General features: G+C 47.1%; 1 protein-coding gene across 1 annotated transcript in view; it reads left to right on the forward strand.

The window, feature by feature from the left end:
- The window catches only part of LOC142256962 (uncharacterized), a 165693-nt gene that overhangs the window by 37123 nt on the left and 108338 nt on the right, over positions 1-20232 (forward strand). The window contains exon 2 of the mRNA XM_075328986.1: positions 19158-19232. Within this exon, the coding sequence (XP_075185101.1) occupies positions 19158-19232 (75 nt within the window). The remainder of the gene's footprint in view (positions 1-19157; positions 19233-20232) is intronic.

Consider the following 20232-nt stretch of genomic DNA (forward strand, 5'->3'; position numbering starts at 1 on the left):
TAAGCTGTAACCAAGGTAAACATCGGGTAGCCAAGAAGCCCTTTCCTTGGTTACCCGATATTTACATTAGTTATCAGCACTGCCGCTCTCACGCTGTCAGTGTCGGCTCCCTGCACTCCTAGCCAGAGTACACATCGGGTTAATTACCCGATGTGTACTCCAGCTACGTGAGCAGGGAGCCGGCACTGGCAGCGTCAGAGCACACCGCTGGCTCCCTGCACACGTAGCCGGAGCCGGAGTACACATCGGGTAATTAACCCGATGTGTACCCTGGCTAGGAGAGCAGGGAGCCAGCGCTAAGCGTGTGCGCTGGAAACCAAGGTAAATATCGGGTAATGGTTACCCGATATTTACCTTAGTTACCAAGTGCAGCATGGCTTCCACAGCGACGCGTGTCGTTATGATCGCTGCTGCGTGTGCTGTGTTTGACAGCTAAGCAGCGATCATAACCGCGACTTACTAGGTCGCTGTTGCGTCACAGAAAATGGTGACGAAACAGCCACGTCGTTGTCACTGTCGCTATGTGTGAACCCAGCGTTACTCTCTCATTTGTGCTGTTGGCTGCAGCATTGGAGTTTGCTGCAGCCTTCTCAGGTGTGGATGTTCTGGTTTGGAAGTTCCCCAGTAGCCTGTTTATTCCCCCTTTTTATGAGGTTTCCCCTCGTGCACTTTTTGTGGCTCCTTTTGTGTGTGTATGAGTAGGTTTTTGATGATGTTACCTCTGTCTGTCTGTATTCGTTGTTGGGGTGTTGACTCCTGTTTTTGCCTATTCCCCTTGAGTGGTGGATTGTGGAGGAGGGTCATAACATCAGGGAGAAGGACAAGAGATAGGACCTAGGGTGAAGACCTGGACCTCCCTACCATCAAGGATACCTCCAGGGTTAGGGTGAGCGCAGGGGCCCCAGCTTTAGGGTCAGTATAGGCTTCCCTGGGTTCCCTTGTCACATCCGTGACAAAACTGCCCTAGCAAAGTGAAAGCTGCACTGTCATTGGTTGCTGTGGGCAGTAAAAAGTGTTCTTCTTCTGTTTTATTGCCCCAGTGTCTCTATACCAAAAGGTATCTCAGGATTTGAGGCAATAAGGCGACAACATGCTCCTGTTTATTAATTTAGATTGCAGCATAGGACTCCAAATGTCGGCCGGCCATGGACAGGTTACCAGCCACCCATCATTTACTTGGATCTTGAGGCTGATCATGGTCGGTTCTCTATTAATGAGCCGTGTAAATTATTTCCTATATTTTATGAACATATGCGACAAGTCAGGTTCTGCAATGTAACCGGTTTCCTCTAGAGGCAAAGATATGACTGTTTTATTAATTACAACGTTAAGATTTAGAAGCAAAATATGTTTCCATGTTTATAGACCGGAATTGAGTTTTATTATCAGATTATCGTGTAATGAGTCTCGTGGTGCGTTCCACTTAAATAGGAGTGTGCGGAAGCTTGTGGTTCCAGCGTCTTTCCAGATTATCTTTTTATTTTATTTATTCAATTACAGAAACACCATTTTCAATTTAGAACCCTTCCTTCTTAAAGCCCCGAGAAAAGTGACACTTATTTATATTTTGCCAGATTCCTAAATGCAGAACTTTATTCCCAGTAAGTTAGAGGACTTTCGACAACTGTTTATTTATTTAATTTTTTTCCCTCCTCCAATTGCTGCTGTTCCACTGATTCTGGAACAGTTTTTATTTTTCTTCTATGTCCCTCCTTTCCAAAGTTATGACCCCTTGTAATGAAGTTACAAAGTTTCCCTTTAAATAACCGGGCGTGTACCATAGAACTTCTCTATGGGCGTGGCAGTGTTTTGATTGCCCAGGCTCAAGAGGAGAAAAAGCACAGTACACACCCAGTTGTTTGAGGCGTTACTTTGCACCTTTATTTCTGGGGGCCATAACTTTGGAACAGAGGGGCACAGAAAAAAAAGAAAAACTGTTCCAGAATTGGTGGAGCAGTTGCAATTTGAGGATTTTAAGGTAAAAAAAAAGTCATAGAAAGTCATTTTACAGAACAGTAAGAGTTTGCATTTGTTACGGGAAATCAGGGTAACAGAAGTGGGACCTTTAAGGTGACCCTCAAACTAAGGACCCTACACTGTAGTACGCATGATGGTAGCTAGTTCTGGGCCGCCAGTGTAACCCTAACTCCTGTTTTAAGCCAGGATCTTACAGCCCCTCTTTCCCACCTCAGGAGAGGGCCTGGACTGTAGAAGCAAACCCCTACAAATAGACCGGGGATAGAACCAAAACTCATGCACAATGCAATCAGACACGAGGGAGACCATACAAACCCTGGAGGAAATGAACACCGGGAGGAAATAAACTAACAACAGGGATATTTCCACAGCACACAGGAAAGAACACGACAGATCACCAAGCTCTGGATCACAACAATAAGGACCGATAATGCAGTAGCAACACTGAAGCTATATTCGGCGATCAGAACCTTATAAAGAGTGATGGCGACTGTGAATGGTCAATAGCAGCCTGAGCTCCTAGCAATTGCTCACAAGCTAGCAGGAATTAAAGGGGGCTTTACACGCTACGATATCGTTAATGTTTTATCGTCGGGGTCACGTTGTTAGTGACGCACATCCGGCGTCATTAACGATATCGCAGCGTGCTACACTTACCAGCGACCTTAAGCGACCTCAAAAATGGTGAAGATCGTTCACCATAGAGAGGTCGTCCCAAAACCAAAAATCGGTTATGGTTGTTTTTCCGATGTGGTTCGTCACTCCTGTGGCAGCACACATCGCTGTGTGTGACACCGCAGGAGCGAGGAACGTCTCCTTAACTGCCACCGGCCGCAATGCGGAAGGAAGGAGGTGGGTGGGATGTTACGTCCCGCTCATCTCTGCTTTGATTGGCCGGCTGCTTAGTGACGTTGCGGTGACGTCGCTGTGATGCCGAACGTCCTTCCCCCTTGAGGGAGGGATTATTCGGCAGTCACAGCAACGACGACCAGGTTGTGTGACGCTACCGTAGCGATAATGTTCGCTGCGGCAGCGATCACACGATATCGCACACACGACGGAGGCGGGTGCTTACACGCTCGATATCGCTAGCAATTTGTCACGCTCCCCGGGTCCCCTGCTCTGCTCCCCGGCTCACCTGCCACGCTCCCCGCTCTCCAGCCTCCATTGCCCGCGCTTCCCAGGCCTCCTGGTCCCCGCTCCCGGCGCCCGTCGGCTTCCCAGCCCCAGCCCGGCTCTGCTGCTTCCTCTTCACCGCTTCCTGCTCTGGCTTCTGGCACCCGGGCCGCGCGCATGCGCATTAGGGCGCGCGCGCGGTCATTGACCCTTTCTTAAAGGGCCAGCGTCCACTGACAGGAAATGAAGCACACAGGTACAGGGTATAAAGGTGGACCTGTGGAAGCCCAATTTGGGCGAAACAGCTGTCGTCCATTCTTGAGGAGCCAGCTCACAGTGTGTCTCCAGCCCTCCACTCTGCACGTGTTTGAATAAAGAAATCCTTCACAGCGGATTGAGTGCGGTCTCTTTCTACTCTCACGCTTCATCTCCTCCATTCTCAACTGGCCTCCTCCTTCTGGACTGAAGGCAATCCAACGCTTTCTGGGATTCGCCAACTATTACCGCCAGTTCATCCCTCACTTCTCTGCTCTGACTGCTCCTCTCTTTGCCTTGACCAAGAAGGGGGCTAATCCAAAGGACTGGTCACCTGCGGCCGACGCCGCGTTTGGCTCTCTGAAGCGGGCATTTGCCTCCTCTCCTGTACTCCACCGTCCGGAGTTAAACCGCCAGTTCACCTTGGAGGTGGATGCCTCCTCCTCGGGAGCCGGAGCAGTGCTCATGCAGAAGTCCTCCTCCGGGAAGATGGTGACTTGCGGTTTCTTCTCCAAGAGCTTCTCAGCGCCCGAACGCAACTACACCATCGGTGACCGAGAGCTATTGGCAGTCAAACTGGCTCTGGAAGAATGGCGCTACCTTCTGGAAGGAGCAGTGTACCCCGTTATTATTTACACGGACCACAAGAACCTGGAATACCTGCGGTCTGCTCAGCGACTGAACCCACGGCAAGCCAGGTGGTCCTTGTTCTTTGCCAGATTCGATTTCCAGCTCCATTTCCGACCCGCGGACAAGAATGTACGCGCTGATGCCTTGTCCAGGTCTTTCATGCCCATGGAGCAGGAGGAGGAGACATCCCAACCCATCATCTGTCCTAGTAAAATCATTCCGGTGGCCCCTGTCACCCTGGCCCAGATACCGCCCGGGAAGACCTATGTCTCTGAGACTGACAGGCAAAAAGTGTTACACTGGGGCCATGCCTCGAAAACAGCCGGTCATGCTGGTCAGAAGAGAACTTGGAGTGCGATTGTACGTCATTACTGGTGGCCATCCCTTCGCACGGACGTCGCCTCTTTTGTCTCTGCCGGCTCCTCTTGTGCCAGGAACAAGACGCCCAAACACCTGCCATATGGCCGTCTTCTGCCTCTGCCTATACCCTCAGTTCCGTGGCAACACATTGCGATGGACTTTATTACGGACTTGCCATTGTCCTCCGGACACACAGTCATATGGGTCGTGGTGGATCGGTTCTCTAAAATGGCTCATTTCGTCCCTATGGCTGGACTGCCCTCTGCCCAGGAACTCGCGGACGCCTATATACATCACATCTTCCGCTTGCATGGCTTTCCATCACACATTGTGTCCGACAGAGGAACTCAGTTCACCTCCCGCTTCTGGAGGGCTCTCTGCAAACATCTGGGAGTGACTCTGGACTTTTCTTCAGCCTACCATCCTCAGTCGAACGGCCAAGTGGAACGGGTCAATCAGATATTGACCTCCTTCTTACGTCACTACGTTAACGCCCATCACGACGACTGGTCCACGCTTCTTCCTTGGGCTGAATTCTCCCATAATCACCACGTCAGTGAGTCCTCCTCCAGCTCTCCCTTCCATGTCGTTTACGGACTTCAGCCTACCGTCCCATTGCCTGTATCCTCTTCCTCGGATGTCTCTGCTGCTGATGCTGTAGCCCGTGACTTCACAACCATTTGGGACTCGGTTAAGGCGTCCCTTGCACGTGCCTCCCTGCGGATGAAGAGACACGCAGACAAAAGACGTCTGGACCCTCCGTGTTTCTCTCCAGGAGATCTGGTCTGGCTTGCTTCCAAGTACGTCCGATTGAAGCTACCATCCTACAAGCTGGGTCCTCGCTACATCGGGCCGTTTAAAGTCCTCAGCAAGATCAATGAGGTCTCCTACAAGCTACAGCTCCCGGCCACGATGAGGATACCCAATTCCTTCCACGTTTCCCTGCTCAAGCCGGTTGTCCTTGGTCCCTTCTCCGCTGCTGCCAGTTCGGCTCCTCCTCCTATTGCCGATGACGACATCTATGCGGTAAGGGATATCGTGGCCATGAAGACCGTACGGGGTCGACAGTTCTTCCTGGTGGACTGGGCAGGGTATGGTCCTGAGGATAGGTCCTGGGAGCCCCGGGAGAATGTGGGCACTCCTCTGATCCGTGCCTTCCTGTCCCGGTTGCGGGGAGGGGGGCGTGGGGGGGGGGTACTGTCACGCTCCCCGGGTCCCCTGCTCTGCTCCCCAGCTCACCTGCCACGCTCCCCGCTCTCCAGCCTCCATTGCCCGCGCTTCCCAGGCCTCCTGGTCCCCGCTCCCGGCGCCCGTCGGCTTCCCAGCCCCAGCCCGGCTCTGCTGCTTCCTCTTCACCGCTTCCTGCTCTGGCTTCTGGCACCCGGGCCGCGCGCATGCGCATTAGGGCGCGCGCACAGTCATTGACCCTTTCTTAAAGGGCCAGCGTCCACTGACAGGAAATGAAGCACACAGGTACAGGGTATAAAGGGGTTTAGTGTCCAAGTGGGCGGGGCCTGTTCTTCGTGTTTCCCAAGCTAGGAGTCAGGTCTCCTTGTGTTCCTGTGATATACTTACCTATCTCTCTTCTAGAGCCGATCCTGCCTTGCCATCCGGTCCTGCCGAATCCCGAACCCTGAACGCTGTCTATCTGCCATCCTGACAGTCCGTACCATCTCTGATCCCTGCGGTGACCCGTCATCTCGCTCCAACGGTTCCGGACTCCGCCTGACATCATCTCGGCTTCCGAACCTGAGCTCCGTCACCCGGACTACCATCAGTGACTCCGTGGTCCCAGGGACTTCTCCATTATACTCGTGTGCACGGACTGTCCTGCTACCTGTAGTGCTCCAGCTACCGGACCCCTTACCATCATCAAGGAGTTCGGCCAAGTGGATCCACCTCCTGGGTCTGCCCGTCCACCTGGCCCTAACACAATTGCTAGCAATATCGCAGCGTGTAAAGCCCGCTTAACTCCTGCTTGACTGAAGAGTACTGAAGCAAAACACAGCTGACGCCGAGTCAGGCTGTACAACTAAAAGACCTCAGGCTGCTTATTAGACTTTGCGGTGTGAATAGCGTCTGACGCCGCCATGACACCCAGCGAGTGCAAAGCCAAACACTGTATGACAGCGTTAGGTCTTATTGACATCCTTGTTTTTCATTCTCATATGGTTCTTCTAATTGGAAAATGACAGCAGTGCCGAAACCGGATCATAACGGACACAAATGGCGTCCAGTTTCCATAATGGGATCTGACCAGTTTCTGTCCTGGCTTTCATACATTTGTTAGACTAAATAGGGCAGCATACTTATGCTACAAAGTACGTTTTGTTTTTTTTGTTTTTTTGGGGGGGGGCTGGAATTCAATGCAGAAGTGAACACAGCCTTAAGGGTACTTTACACGCTCCGATATCGGTACCGATATCGCTAGCGAGCGTACCCGCCCCCGTCGGTTGTGCGACACGGGCAAATCGCTGCCCGTGGCTCACAACATTGCTAACACCCGTCACACGGACTTACCTGTGACGTCGCTCTGGCCGGCGATCCGCCTCCTTTCTAAGGGGGCGGTTCGTGCGGTGTCACAGCGACGTCACACGGCAGCCGTCCAAGAAGTAGAGGAGGGGCGGAGATGAGCGGCCGTAACATTCCACCCACCTCCTTCCTTCCGCATTGCCGGTGGACGCAGGTAAGGAGATGTTCGTCGTTCCTGCGGTGTCACACACAGCGATCTGTGCTGCCGCAGGAACGAGGAACAACATCGTACCGGCAGCAGCAACGATATTAAGGAAATGAACGACGTGTCAATGAGCAACGATTTTTCACGTTTTTGCGCTCGTTGATTGTCGCTCCTTAGTGTCACATGCTGCGATGTCGCTAACGGCGAATCGCCAAATGTGCGTCACTAATGACGTGACCCCGACGATATATCGTTAGTGATGTCGCAGCGTGTAAAGCCCCCTTTAATCCCTCACTCCCTCCACTTAGATTGTAGTCGGCCAGACCTGCCTCACTTTGAGAAAGATGGGGAAGAGGAGAATTATTGGAAAGTCTGTACTCAAACTTCTGATCCTTCTGTTTTCACTAGATCTACCTGTGGCAGTGACTTTCTCATCTCCACACATGAACACTCAGCCATATTGAGTAGAGATCACCATGTTAACATCTTTCCATGCAGGTTTCACATTTCATACTTTCACAGTTCAACAATGAACAATCTCCTCACTTAGGCGGGCTTTGCACGTTGCGACATCAGTAACAATGTGTTACCAATGCTGCAGCGATAGTCCCGCCCCCGTCGCACGTGCGATATCTAGTGAAAGCTGCCGTAGCGATTATTATCGCTACGGCAGCTTTACACGCACATACCTGCCGTGCGACGTCCCTCTGGCCGGCGACCCGCCTCCTTCCTTAGGGGGGCGGGTTGTGCAGCGTCACAGCGACGTCACACGGCAGGCGGCCAATTGAAGCGGAGGGGCGGAGATGAGCAGGATGTAAACATCCCGCCCACCTCCGTCCTTCTCATTGCAGCCGGGAGGCAGGTAGGTGATGATCCTCGCTCCTGTGGCTTCACACACAGCGATGTGTGCTGCCGCAGGAGCGAGGAACAACATCGCACCTGTCGCTGCACCGGCATTATGGAAATGTCGGAGGCTGCAGCGATGATACGATAACGACACTTTTGCGCTCGTTCATCGTATCAAAAAGGTTTTACACGTTGCGATATTGACTGCGACGCCGAATGTGCGTCACTTTCGATTTGTCGACATCGCACGTGCAATGTCGCAACGTGCAAAGCCGCCCTTCAACTCAGCAGTATCAAAGGTAAATGTGAAGAGTTCTGGTCAGGAGACTCGTGGCCGATCCGGACATTGTGGTCCCCCATACTTGGACCATAAAAGTTGGCGCTGTGCAACAGGCCGAACTCTATAACTAGTCAATATTCTGTGAATAAATAATTACCATCTTATCTAGGGGCAAGAAAACTTGCTGTATATTAATTAACACATCCTCCCCACCCAAATAAGATCTATTCTGGTGACATTTTCGTTATGAGAAGGGAAGTTGTGGCTTTGAGTTGGGGATAAGGGGGGTTGATATGCGCAGCGCACCATGATCGGAGAGCCTAATGTTTTAATGTTATTAGTTTGCCGTCCTTCCATTCCTGTAATTGAGCTTTTTCAGCATCTGTTCTCAATTATGTAACACAGTCCATTATGGCTTATAGAGTTAATGTCATTTTAATTATTATATATGAACAAAAATATATGCAAACAATAAATGAAAAAAAAAATACATATATATATATATATATACAGCTCTGGCAAAAATTAGGAGAACACCTCCAAATTTTCAGTTTTTCTGATTTTTCTCTTTATAATTTTAAGTAAAATGTAAATTCTTCTTTTATTCTATAAACTACTGACAGCGTCTCCGAATTTCCAAGCAATAAATTTTGTATTTATTTTCTGAAGATGAGAAATGGTCAAAATAACAAAACAATGCACATTGCTTTAAGACCTCAAATAATGCAAAGAAACCAAGTTCAGAATCATGTAGAAACAACAATACTAATACTGTTTTACCTCAGGGAGAGTTCAGAAATCAATATTTTGTGGAATAACCATGATTTTTAATCCCAGCTCTCATGCGTCTTGGCTGCTTTCCACCAGTCTGTCACACTGCTTTTGGGTGACTTTATGCCACACCTGGTGCAAAAATGTAAGCAGCTCTTCTTTGTTTGATGGCTTGTGACTATCCATCTTCCTCTTGACTACATTCCAGAGGTTTTCAATGGGGTTCAGGTCTGGAGATTGGGCTGGCCATGACAGGGTTTTGATGTGGTGGTCCTTCATCCACACATTGATTGACCTAGCTGTGTGGCATGGCACATTGTCCTGCTGGAAAAACCAGTCCTCAGAGTTGGGGAACATTGCCTGAGCAGAAGGAAGCAACTGTTTTTCCAGGACAACCTTGTATGCGGCTTAAATCATACGTCCTTCGCAATGTTTAATCTGCCCAATTCCAGCCTTGCTGAAGCATCGCCAGATAATCACCGATCCTTCACCAAATTTCACAGTGGGTGCAAGACACTGTGGCTTGTATTCTTCTCCAGGTCTCCGTCTAACCATTAGACGAGCAGGTGTTGGGTAAAGCTGAAAATTAGACGCATCAGAGCAGTTTACCTTACTCCAGTCCTCTATGGTCCAATCCTTATGGTCTTTGGCAAACTTCAGCCTGGCTCTCCTTTTGCTTCTCAATGATGAAAGGATTTTTTCTAGCTTTACATGACTTGAGCCCTGCCTCTTGGAGCCTTTTGCGAACTGTTCTAGCCGTGCATTTCACCCCAGCTGCCATTTGCTATTCCTTTTGTAGATCACTTGATGTCATCCTGTGGTTGCTGAGTGACATTCAAATAAGATGACAGTCATCTCGGTCAGTGGAGAGTCGCTTTCGCCCTTTGCCAGTCTGTACTCCGGTTGAAATTCAGCTGACACTGGAATGGAATGGCTGTCAGACATGTAGAAAGGCTGATTTTTATAAAAAATGTGACGTGGTCTCTTAATTTTTGCCAAAGCTGTGTGTATATATATATATATATATATATATATATAAAAATATATATATATATTAGTGTGTATATATAGATATATATATATATATATATATATATATATAATATATAAAGCTCAGTGTATGTATGTATGTGTATATGTCCGCTAAAGGAATTTGCACCGTCGCATTTACATTCACGAAATTTTGCACAGACGCTCCATGTGACTCAGGGGACGTCATAGACTATGTTTTGAAAGGACAATTTAACCCTGTGCTTTACAGTTACACTCAAAAAAACATGTCTCCATTTAACTGAATGGAGGTGGGAGCTAAAGGTGATTAATATCAACTGACAGTGGTTGCTATAGGAACAAAATAAACTGGTAGTATAACAAGCTTATCTGTGAGGTAATATGATGTCAGTGGTGAGACGGATAGACAGAGACAGACAGAGACACAGACAGAGACAGCCCTGGAAAGAGACAGCCCTGGAAAGAGACAGCCCTGGAAAGAGACAGACCGGGCAAAGAGACAGACCGGGCAAAGAGACAGACCGGGCAAAGAGACAGACCGGGCAAAGAGACAGACCGGGCAAAGAGACAGCCCGGGCAAAGAGACAGACCGAGCAAAGAGACAGACCGGGCAAAGAGACAGCCCTGGAAAGAGACAGCCCTGGAAAGAGACAGCCGGGCAAAGAGACCATCAGGCAAAGAGACAGCCGGGCAAAGAGACAGCCCCGGAAAGAGACAGCCCCGGAAAGAGATAGACCTGGAAAGAGACAGACGGGCAAAGAGGCAGCCCTGGAAAGAGACAGCCAGGCAAAGAGACAGCCCTGGAAAAGAGACAGCCCTAGAAAAGAGACAGCCTTGGAAAGAGACAGCCCCGGAAAGAGACAGACCGGGCAAAGAGACAGACCGGGCACAGCCGGAGAAAGAGACAGACCTGGAACGAGACTGACAGACAGATAGAGACAGACAGACACAGAGAAAGAGAGAGACACAGAGATAGAGAGAGACAGACAGAGAGACTGATACAGACACAGACAGAGAAACCGATACAGACAGAGACAGACAGAAACTCGAAGAGAGACAGTTACTATCCCGGGCAATGCTTGTACAGATTCATTTATTTTCAAAATTGCAGGTTCACAGTGAAAATGTGACTTGAGTGACTGAATACAGATTTTCCCATTACTGAGATAGGAGATGACAGTTGGTGCTTATAATGTTCTATGGAGAACTGTAACTGTCATTTCAGTAGAACGTCAGCAGAATATTTGTGCTTCTAGTTCCTCCCTCCTTCCTCCATAGAACATTAAGAGCACCAACTGTCCTCCCCTATCTCAGTAATAAGAAAATCTGTCTTCACTTAATATCGATTTTACCCATGAAATGAGAGTGGAAGATCAATCCAGAAGGAGAAAAAAATGGGTTTCTCTGATAAGATATGTTGCTTATTTTCATGTGCACTATTGATTTATGACACAAATATTGACGTGACGGTTACTCTTTAACCAATATGATAAGTGTTTCTAAACAGATAAATGTGTAGATAACCTATACTGTCCTGAAAGGGGGTGTCCAGGCTTGACACAAGTGTGCAGTCAGTCTATGTGACTGCAAACATCTGAATTGTTTTATTGTGCGGTGCGCATGCAGACAGGATTCACCGGTATTGCCGGAGTGAGTGAGCGTACTGCGGTCTGACACTGACTAGACTTATACAGCTTCTCTCAATTAACCTCTATTAAGAAAAGCCAAGAAGTCTAGTTGGCAATTAATCGCAAGTATTCATATTGCCTACGTGCAGTGACGTGATCCTTTACTTACATCGGCAACAATTAGAACAGTGTGCGCACCGTACGGTGTCCCAATTCAGAAATCTGAAGTCACATGGAGTAATGGCGGACTTTTTTGATAGGCTTCGACAATCCCTTTAAGGCTCAGTGGTTAGCACTAGTGATGAGCGAGCACTACCATGCTTGGATGCTCAGTTCTTGAAATAAACAGATCGGACGCTCAGACAGGCGCGATTCATGTACTGAATATAATGGAAGTCGATAGGGAACTTGAGCATTTTTCCAGAAGATTTTCCATTATACTCATTATACGAATCATTTCGAGCACCCATGCATGGTTGTGCCCGCTCATCACTACAGTAGTTACAAGTACCGAGCACCCGAGCATGGTAGTGCCCACTCATCACTAGTTACAAGTACTGAGCACCCGAGCATGGTAGTGCCCGCTCATCACTAATTACGAGTACTGAGCACTCGAGCATGGTAGTGTCCGCTCACTAGTTATGAGTATCAGGCACCTGAGCATGGTAGTGCCGGTCATCACTAGTTACGAGTACCGAGCACCTGAGCATGGTAGTGCCCGCTCATCACTAGTTACAAGTACCAAGCATGGTAGTGCCCGCTCATCACTAGTTACGAGTACTAAGCACCTGAGCATGGTAGTGCCCGCTCATCACTAGTTACTAGTACTGGGCACCTGAGCATGGTAGTGCCCGCTCATCACTAGTTACGAGTACCAAGCACCCGAGCATGGTAGTGCCCGCTCATCACTAGTTATGAGTACTGAGCACCCGAGCATGGTAGTGCTCGCTCATCACTAGTTACCAGTATTGAGCACCCGAACATGGTAGTGCCCGCTCATCACTAGTTACCAGTACTGAGCACCCGAGCATGGTAGTGCCCGCTCATCACTAGTTACCAGTACTGAGCACCCGAGCATGGTAGTGCTCACTCATCACTAGTTACGAGTACCGAGCACCTGAGCATGGTAGTGCCCGCTCATCACTAGTTACAAGTACCGAGCACCCGAGCATGGTAGTGCCCGCTCATCACTAGTTACGAGTACTGAGCACCCGAGCATGGTAGTGCCCGCTCATCACTAGTTACAAGTACTGAGCACCTGAGCATGGTAGTGCTCGCTCATCACTAGTTACGAGTACCGAGCACCCGAGCATGGTAGTGTCCACTCATCACTAGTTACGAGTACTAAGCACCTTAGCATGGTAGTGCCCGCTCATCACTAGTTACGAGTACTGAGCACCCGAGCATGGTAGTGCCCGCTCATCACTAGTTACGAGTACTGAGCACCCGAGCATGGTAGTGCCCGCTCATCACTAGTTACCAGTTTTGAGCACCTGAACATGGTAGTGCTCGCTTATCACTAGTTACGAGTACTGAGCACCCGAGCATGGTAGTGCCCGCTCATCACTAGTTACGAGTACCGAGCACCCGAGCATGGTAGTGCCTGCTCATCACTAGTTACGAGTACTAAGCACCTGAGCATGGTAGTGCCCGCTCATCACTAGTTACGAGTACTGAGCACCCGAGCATGGTAGTGCTCGCTCATCACTAGTTACGAGTACTGAGCACCCGAGCATGGTAGTGCCCGCTCATCACTAGTTACCAGTTTTGAGCACCCGAGCATGGTAGTGCCCGCTCATCACTAGTTACGAGTACTGAGCACCCGAACATGGTAGTGCTCGCTTATCACTAGTTACGACTACTGAGCACCTTAGCATGGTAGTGCCCGCTCATCACTAGTTACCAGTACTGAGCACCCGAGCATGGTAGTGCCCGCTCATCACTAGTTACGAGTACTGAGCACCCGAGCATGGTAGTGCCCGCTCATCACTAGTTACCAGTACTGAGCACCCGAGCATGGTAGTGCCCACTCATCACTAGTTACCAGTACTGAGCACCCGAGCATGGTAGTGCCCACTCATCACTACTGATCACCATAACTGAATCAGACCAAAGGCAACATCTGCATAGAGTTTGCATGTTCCTCCCTTATTTCCACAGCTTTCCTCCCAAACTCCAAAAATAAAAAGAATTTAATTATCTTTTAATGAATTTGACATGTGCATTTTAAAATTGGAAAAGTAGAGTCATGGCTATAAGTTTTGACACTGACAAATATTTTGGTTTCAACACATTTTGTTGCTTCAGTGTGTTCAGATCTTTGTCGGTGGTTTCTATGGTTACTGAAGTACAATTATCATCGTTTCATACATTTTTACACTTTTATTGACAGATACATCAGGTTTATGTAAAGACTAAACATTGCCGGGGTTGTCCATTGTTTTTCCAGACTTCTTAATGGCTGACGCTGGCGTCTGGTTCATGTTGGGATTTGAGTCTACCACTCCCTTTCAGGATATTTCCATGTCATGTGGACGCGAGTGCCATGTTTTTGGACCTCCTCTTGTCCCGAGAACGGAGCCATATTTCGTCTCAATGGCGCTTTATCCAGTGACTACTATGGGAGGTCTGAATACAGGTTTTCATTTTATGTATTGGTCGTATGAAGAGATCATGTTTTTTTTGAAGGCCGATGTGAGATACTTTGGTCCTAATTCTGTATCTGGCGGTAAAAATAGAAAAACCAAAAAGTCGGACATCCACTGATAGATCCACAGGGTATGATAGTACCGCTCTGTGGTGCATTGTTCTTGCAGCGCAGGCTTTTAGCTCTCGGCTCCCTGTTATTTAGAAAGACGGTAAATCATCATTCCTGGAATTATAGTCATATGGTCTTGATTTGCAGAGTGCATTTACCCGTTCGCATCAGACACGGCTGGATAACACAACCATCATATGATCTGTGACTAATCCCGTCACGATTTAACTTATTCATGACTTTCCGTGATGTTTTTCCCACTTACACATGAAGCATTCTCGGTCTAATCGTACGACCATATTCCATATTGCTTCCTGAGGATTGCAAGATCTGCCTAGAGTCGGTGTAAAGGGAAACCATCAGCAGCAGACTATTCACTGGGGGTCAGCACCCGATTTTGCTCCAAACCCCTCTGCATCTGAACATAACCTTATGACAACGGCTATCTTACTAGACAAAAAAAAGAGCTAAAATGTACAAGAAAGCTAGGAAAGAAGCGAGAGAGTAGTGAGCGTGTTCTGTGACATGTGCAGAGGTTCCTGTGCAGGGAGGGTGGAGGAGGTGGCTTATCTCCATCAACTATTGGATTCTATGGTAGCATCTCTTTCCTAGAACTGGAGAATATATGTTTAAAGGGAACCTGTCACCAGATTTGTCCCCTATGAGCTGCAGCTACCACCATTATTATTATTATTATTATTATTATTTATTATTATAGCGCCATTTATTCCATGGCGCTTTACAAGTGAGAGAGGGTATATGTACAACAATCATTAACAGTACAAGACAGACTGGTATAGGAGGAGAGAGGACCCTGCCCGCGAGGGCTCACAGTCTACAGGAGGAGAGAGGACCCTGCCCGCGAGGGCTCACAGTCTACAGGAGGAGAGAGGATCCTGCCCGCGAGGGCTCACAGTCTACAGGAGGAGAGAGGACCCTGCCCGCGAGGGCTCACAGTCTACAGGAGGAGAGAGGACCCTGCCCGCGAGGGCTCACAGTCTACAGGAGGAGAGAGGACCCTGCCCGCGAGGGCTCACAGTCTACAGGAGGAGAGAGTACCCTGCCCGCGAGGGCTCACAGTCTACAGGAGGAGAGAGGACCCTGCCCGCGAGGGCTCACAGTCTACAGGGAATGGGTGATGGTACAATAGGTGAGGACACAGCTGGTTGCGCAGTGGTGTACTGGACTGAGGGCTATTGTAGGTTGTAGGCTTGTTGGAAGAGGTGGGTCTTGAGGTTCCTCTTGAAGCTTTCCACGGTAGTGGAGAGTCTGATGTGCTGAGCTAGAGCGTTCCAGAGTATGGGGGATGCACGGGAGAAATCTTGTACGCGATTGTGGGAAGAGGAGATAAGAGAGGAATAGAGAAGGAGATCTTGTGAGGATCTGAGGTTGCGTGCAGGTAGGTACCGGGAGACTAGGTCACAGATGTAAGGAGGAGACAGGTTGTGCATGGCTTTGTATGTCATGGTTAGTGTTTTGAACTGGAGTCGTTGGGCGATGGGAAGCCAGTGAAGGGATTGGCAGAGTGGCGAGGCTGGGGAGTAGCGAGGGGAGAGGTGGATTAAGCAGGCCACAGAGTTTAGGATAGATTGGAGGGGTGCAAGAGTGTTGGAAGGGAGGCCAGAGAGCAGGAGGTTGCAGTAGGTGAGGCGGGAGATGATGAGGGCATGCACTAATGTTTTTGCTGATTCTTGGTTAAGGAAAGCACAGATCCGGGAGATGTTTTTGAGTTGTAGTCTGCATGAGGTGAAGAGGGCTTGGATGTGTGGCTTGAAGGATAGAGTAGAGTCGAGGGTTACTCCAAGGCAACGAGCTTGTGAGACTGGGGAGAGTAAGCAACCATCGAGTTTGATGGAAAGGCTTGTTGGAGGAGATGAGTGAGGAGGAGGAAAGACAATGAACTCTGTTTTGTCCATGTTAAGCTTTAGGAATCGCGCAGCACCATTGAGCTCTTATACACAGCATTCAAGAATACTGTATATAAGAGCCCAGGCCGCTTTATATAATGTAAAAAACACCTTTATTATACACACCTAGGGAGTCGGTTGGGTCCGATGGGCGTCACTGCTCAGTTCGGCGCCTCCTATCTTCCTTCCATCACCGTCCTCCTTCCCAGCTCCGTGTGTATGACGCGTCCTACATCATCCACACAGAGGCCTCCGTTGTGCTCCTGCGCATGCGCACTTCTGTTTGATCAAAGTACTGTAATGTGTCGGGAAAGTTCTAAGACCGCCTGCGCATGCGCACTACAATACTTTGATCTCTTCTCAGCAGGACAGAGAGAAGTTTGCATGCGCAGGAGCACAATGGAGGCCTCTGTGTGGATGATGTAGGATGTGTCATCCACATGGAGCTGGGAAGGAGGACGGGGATGGAAGGAAAATATCAGGCTCTGGACCGAGAGCAGCGACACCCATTGGATCAGACTGCCCCCTAGGTGAGTATAATAAAGGTGTTTTTTACGCTCCACAGAGCGGCCTGGGCTCTTATATACAGTATTCTGGAATGCTGTATGTAGGAGCTCACTGGTGGTGGTGGTTTATAGGGGACAAATCTGGTGACAGGTTCCCTTTAAACATAAATTCTCCAGTTCTAGGAAAGAGATGCTACCATAGGATCCAATAGATGATGGAGAAAGGCCACCTCCTCCACCCTCCCTGCACAGTATCCTCTGCATACACCACCAAGCATGCTCATTTCTCGCTCGTTTCTGTCCTAGGTTTCTTGTACAGTTTAGCTCTTTTTTTGTCTTCAGCTCAGAGTAAGATGGCCGTTGTCATAAGTTATGTTGACATGCAGATGGGTTTGAAGCAGAACCGCCTGAAAAAGCAAAATGACTAGCTGTTCATATGTTCAGGTTTAGAAGAAGTGAGGTGACCGTTGTTCAGGCGTCTTCCTCTCTATACTTTTCAATACATGGCAATGGGAAGGTTCAGAGATATCCTGGCATCTTTTTGAGCATTTTGTTAGTCTTTTTAGCTTTTTCTTCATTGTTGAAGAATTATATTATTAATGTGATATATTCATATTATTTTTATTGTTATTAATATAGTAAAATATATAATCTAATAGTAATAATAATGTAATAATAATATGATACAGTGCTGGCCAAAAGTATTGGCACCCTGCAATTCTGTCAGATAATACTCAGTTTCTTCTTGAAAATGATTGCAATCACAAATTCTTTGGTATTATTATTTTCATTTATTTTGCTTGCAATGAAAAAACACAAAAGAGAATGAAACAAAAATCAAATCAATGATCATTTCACACAAAACTACAAAAATGGGCCAGACAAAAGTATTGGCACCCTTAGCCTAATACTTGGTTGCACAACCTTTAGCCAAAATCACTGCGCACAACCGCTTCCGGTAACCATCAATGAGTTTCTTACAATGCTCTGCTGGAATTTTAGACCATTCTTCTTCTCCTCTAATAGTAATAATAATGTAATAATATGATATAGTAATATATAATCTAATATTATATAGTAATATATAATGTAATAGTAATAATAATGTAATAATAAAATAATATATAATGTAACAGTAATAATATAATATGGTAATAATATATAATCTAATAGTAATAATAATGTAATAATAATATAATATTGTAATTTAATCTAATAGTAATAATATAATATGATATAGTAATATATATAATCTAATAGTAATAATATAATATGATATAGTAATATATATAATCTAATAGTAATAATATAATAATATATAATCTAATAGTAGAAATAATGTAATAATAAGATAGTATAGTAATAATATATAATCTAATAATAATATGATATAGTAATATATAATGTAATAGTAATAATAATATGATATAGTAATATATAATCTAATAGTAATAATAATGTAAGAATAATATGATATAGTAATATTAAATTTATTATTATATATTAATAATATAGTCTTTATTTTTATAGAGCCAACATATTCTGCTATGTTTTACAATCAGAGGTTCATATATAAACAAACATAAGTAACAGTTATAGAAGATACAATAGTTAAAGGAAAAATAAAGACAACCCTGCTCCAAAGAGCTTACAATCTACAATGGAGTGAGGTGGGGGGACAAGGTACAAGTGCTTATTTACAATAACAGGCCAACCATCTCCAAATAATTGGGGGATAGATAAAGGCTGTATGAGCCAATCACCAGCCGATCTTTGTAGTGCTTTGGGTGTTGAGGAGTTTGAGGGAGAATTACGGTATGTTCTGAGAGTATGAAATGACTTCGATTAGGGAGGGTGATAGGCCGGCCTTAAATAGATGTGTTTTAGGGAGCGTCAGAAGCTGTGTAAGTTGTGGTTCTTCTTAGTTTCTTGGGATAGAGCATTCCAGAGAATTGGTGCAGCTCGGGAGAAGTCTTGGAGATGGGAGTGGGAGGTTCGGATTAGTGAGGATGTTAGTTGAAAGTCGTTTGTAGAGCATAGAGAACGGGACAGAGATATGGGTGGAGATGTAGGGGGGTGCTGTGCTGTGGATGAGAATATGCAATTTAAATTGGAATCTATATTGTATGGGTAACCAGTGCAATGACTGGCACAGCATGAGAGCTGACTAAAGTTTTAAAAAAAAATAAATCCATAAAACGCCAGTACAAAATACGCAATAAACATACTATAATTATGTGTAGCACATAAAAAAATGGTATCCTTAATTTCCCCGAGGCTGCAGAGGCAATGGCTGACTGTAGAGACTCCAAGCTCCCTGCCCATCTATGTGGCATGCTGTGTCTTGGGTGGCATGGTGGTGGGGCATACATCTTACAGGTCTTCTAGAATTCTTTCACAATGTAACAATACTTTGTTTTCTTCTTGACCCCCAGTGGTTTACGAGCATCGCTCCAGGCTGGAACGTTCTTTGCAGAAGGAGAAGAGTGAGCACAAGAAGACAAAAGAAGGTCAGCACCGGGTCTCTTGTTTCTAGCATCTGTAGAACAGCAGGTTTTGTTTTATCTTCTGGCAACCGAAATATCCTTTGCACGCGTGAGTCCGCGTTCACGATCACACACGTCATCTTGTCCCACAAAAAATAACCGCACCCCCCATTCTGCTCTGTCTGCGGAAAAATAAAAAAGCTATACCTCTCAGAATATAGTGATGCAAAACCAATTATTTTTGCTATAATATTGTTATTATTGTGTAAAAGTGGCAAAACATAAAAAACGAGGGGTTAAGTATAACATGATATGGTATGAATATCAATATAAGAATGAAAAGAACATTAAAAAAATACCATATTTTTCATTTTATAAGACACGCTGGATTATAAGACGCACCCCAAATTTAGAGAAAAAAAAAAGGTGGAAAAAAAATAGGGTCCGTCTTCTAATAGTGGTGTCATACCGAGGAGGGGGGATCAAGAGTGGGGTCACAGCAGGTAGAGGCGGTCATGGAGCAGGGTGATGCTGCGGACCATGCGGCAGGTGTCCAAGATGTTTGGCGGTATTGTGAGGCAGAGAAAACATCCAGGAATTGTCGGCGGTGCGGACTTCAAAGACATGGCGCCCTGGAGTCGGCGCTTGCGCAGATTGAGTTACCGGCTCAATGACAAGCCGAGATCTCATCTGCACACGCGCCACCTCTGGGCGCCGCTGCTGGTACATCATTGGGCTGGAGGCAGCACGTGCACAGATGAGATCTTGAGCCAAGAGCTCAATCTGTGCATGTGCCGACTCCGGGCGCCATTATTTGAAGCCCGCACCGCCGACATCTTCAGGATGGCCCCTTCCTCACCGCCCACACCAGCGCAGCCTACAGCGCACAGCCCGCAGCACCTGCAGCATTGCCCCTGCTTCCTCACCATTCTACACCACCCCCCGAAAGATTAACGTATTTTTTGGATTATTTTGGGAGGAAAAATGCATCTTATCGAAAAAATATGGTAATTTTTGTTTTAAA

The sequence above is a fragment of the Anomaloglossus baeobatrachus genome, chromosome 11 (genome assembly GCF_048569485.1).
Source record: "Anomaloglossus baeobatrachus isolate aAnoBae1 chromosome 11, aAnoBae1.hap1, whole genome shotgun sequence".
NCBI lineage: Eukaryota > Metazoa > Chordata > Amphibia > Anura > Aromobatidae > Anomaloglossus > Anomaloglossus baeobatrachus.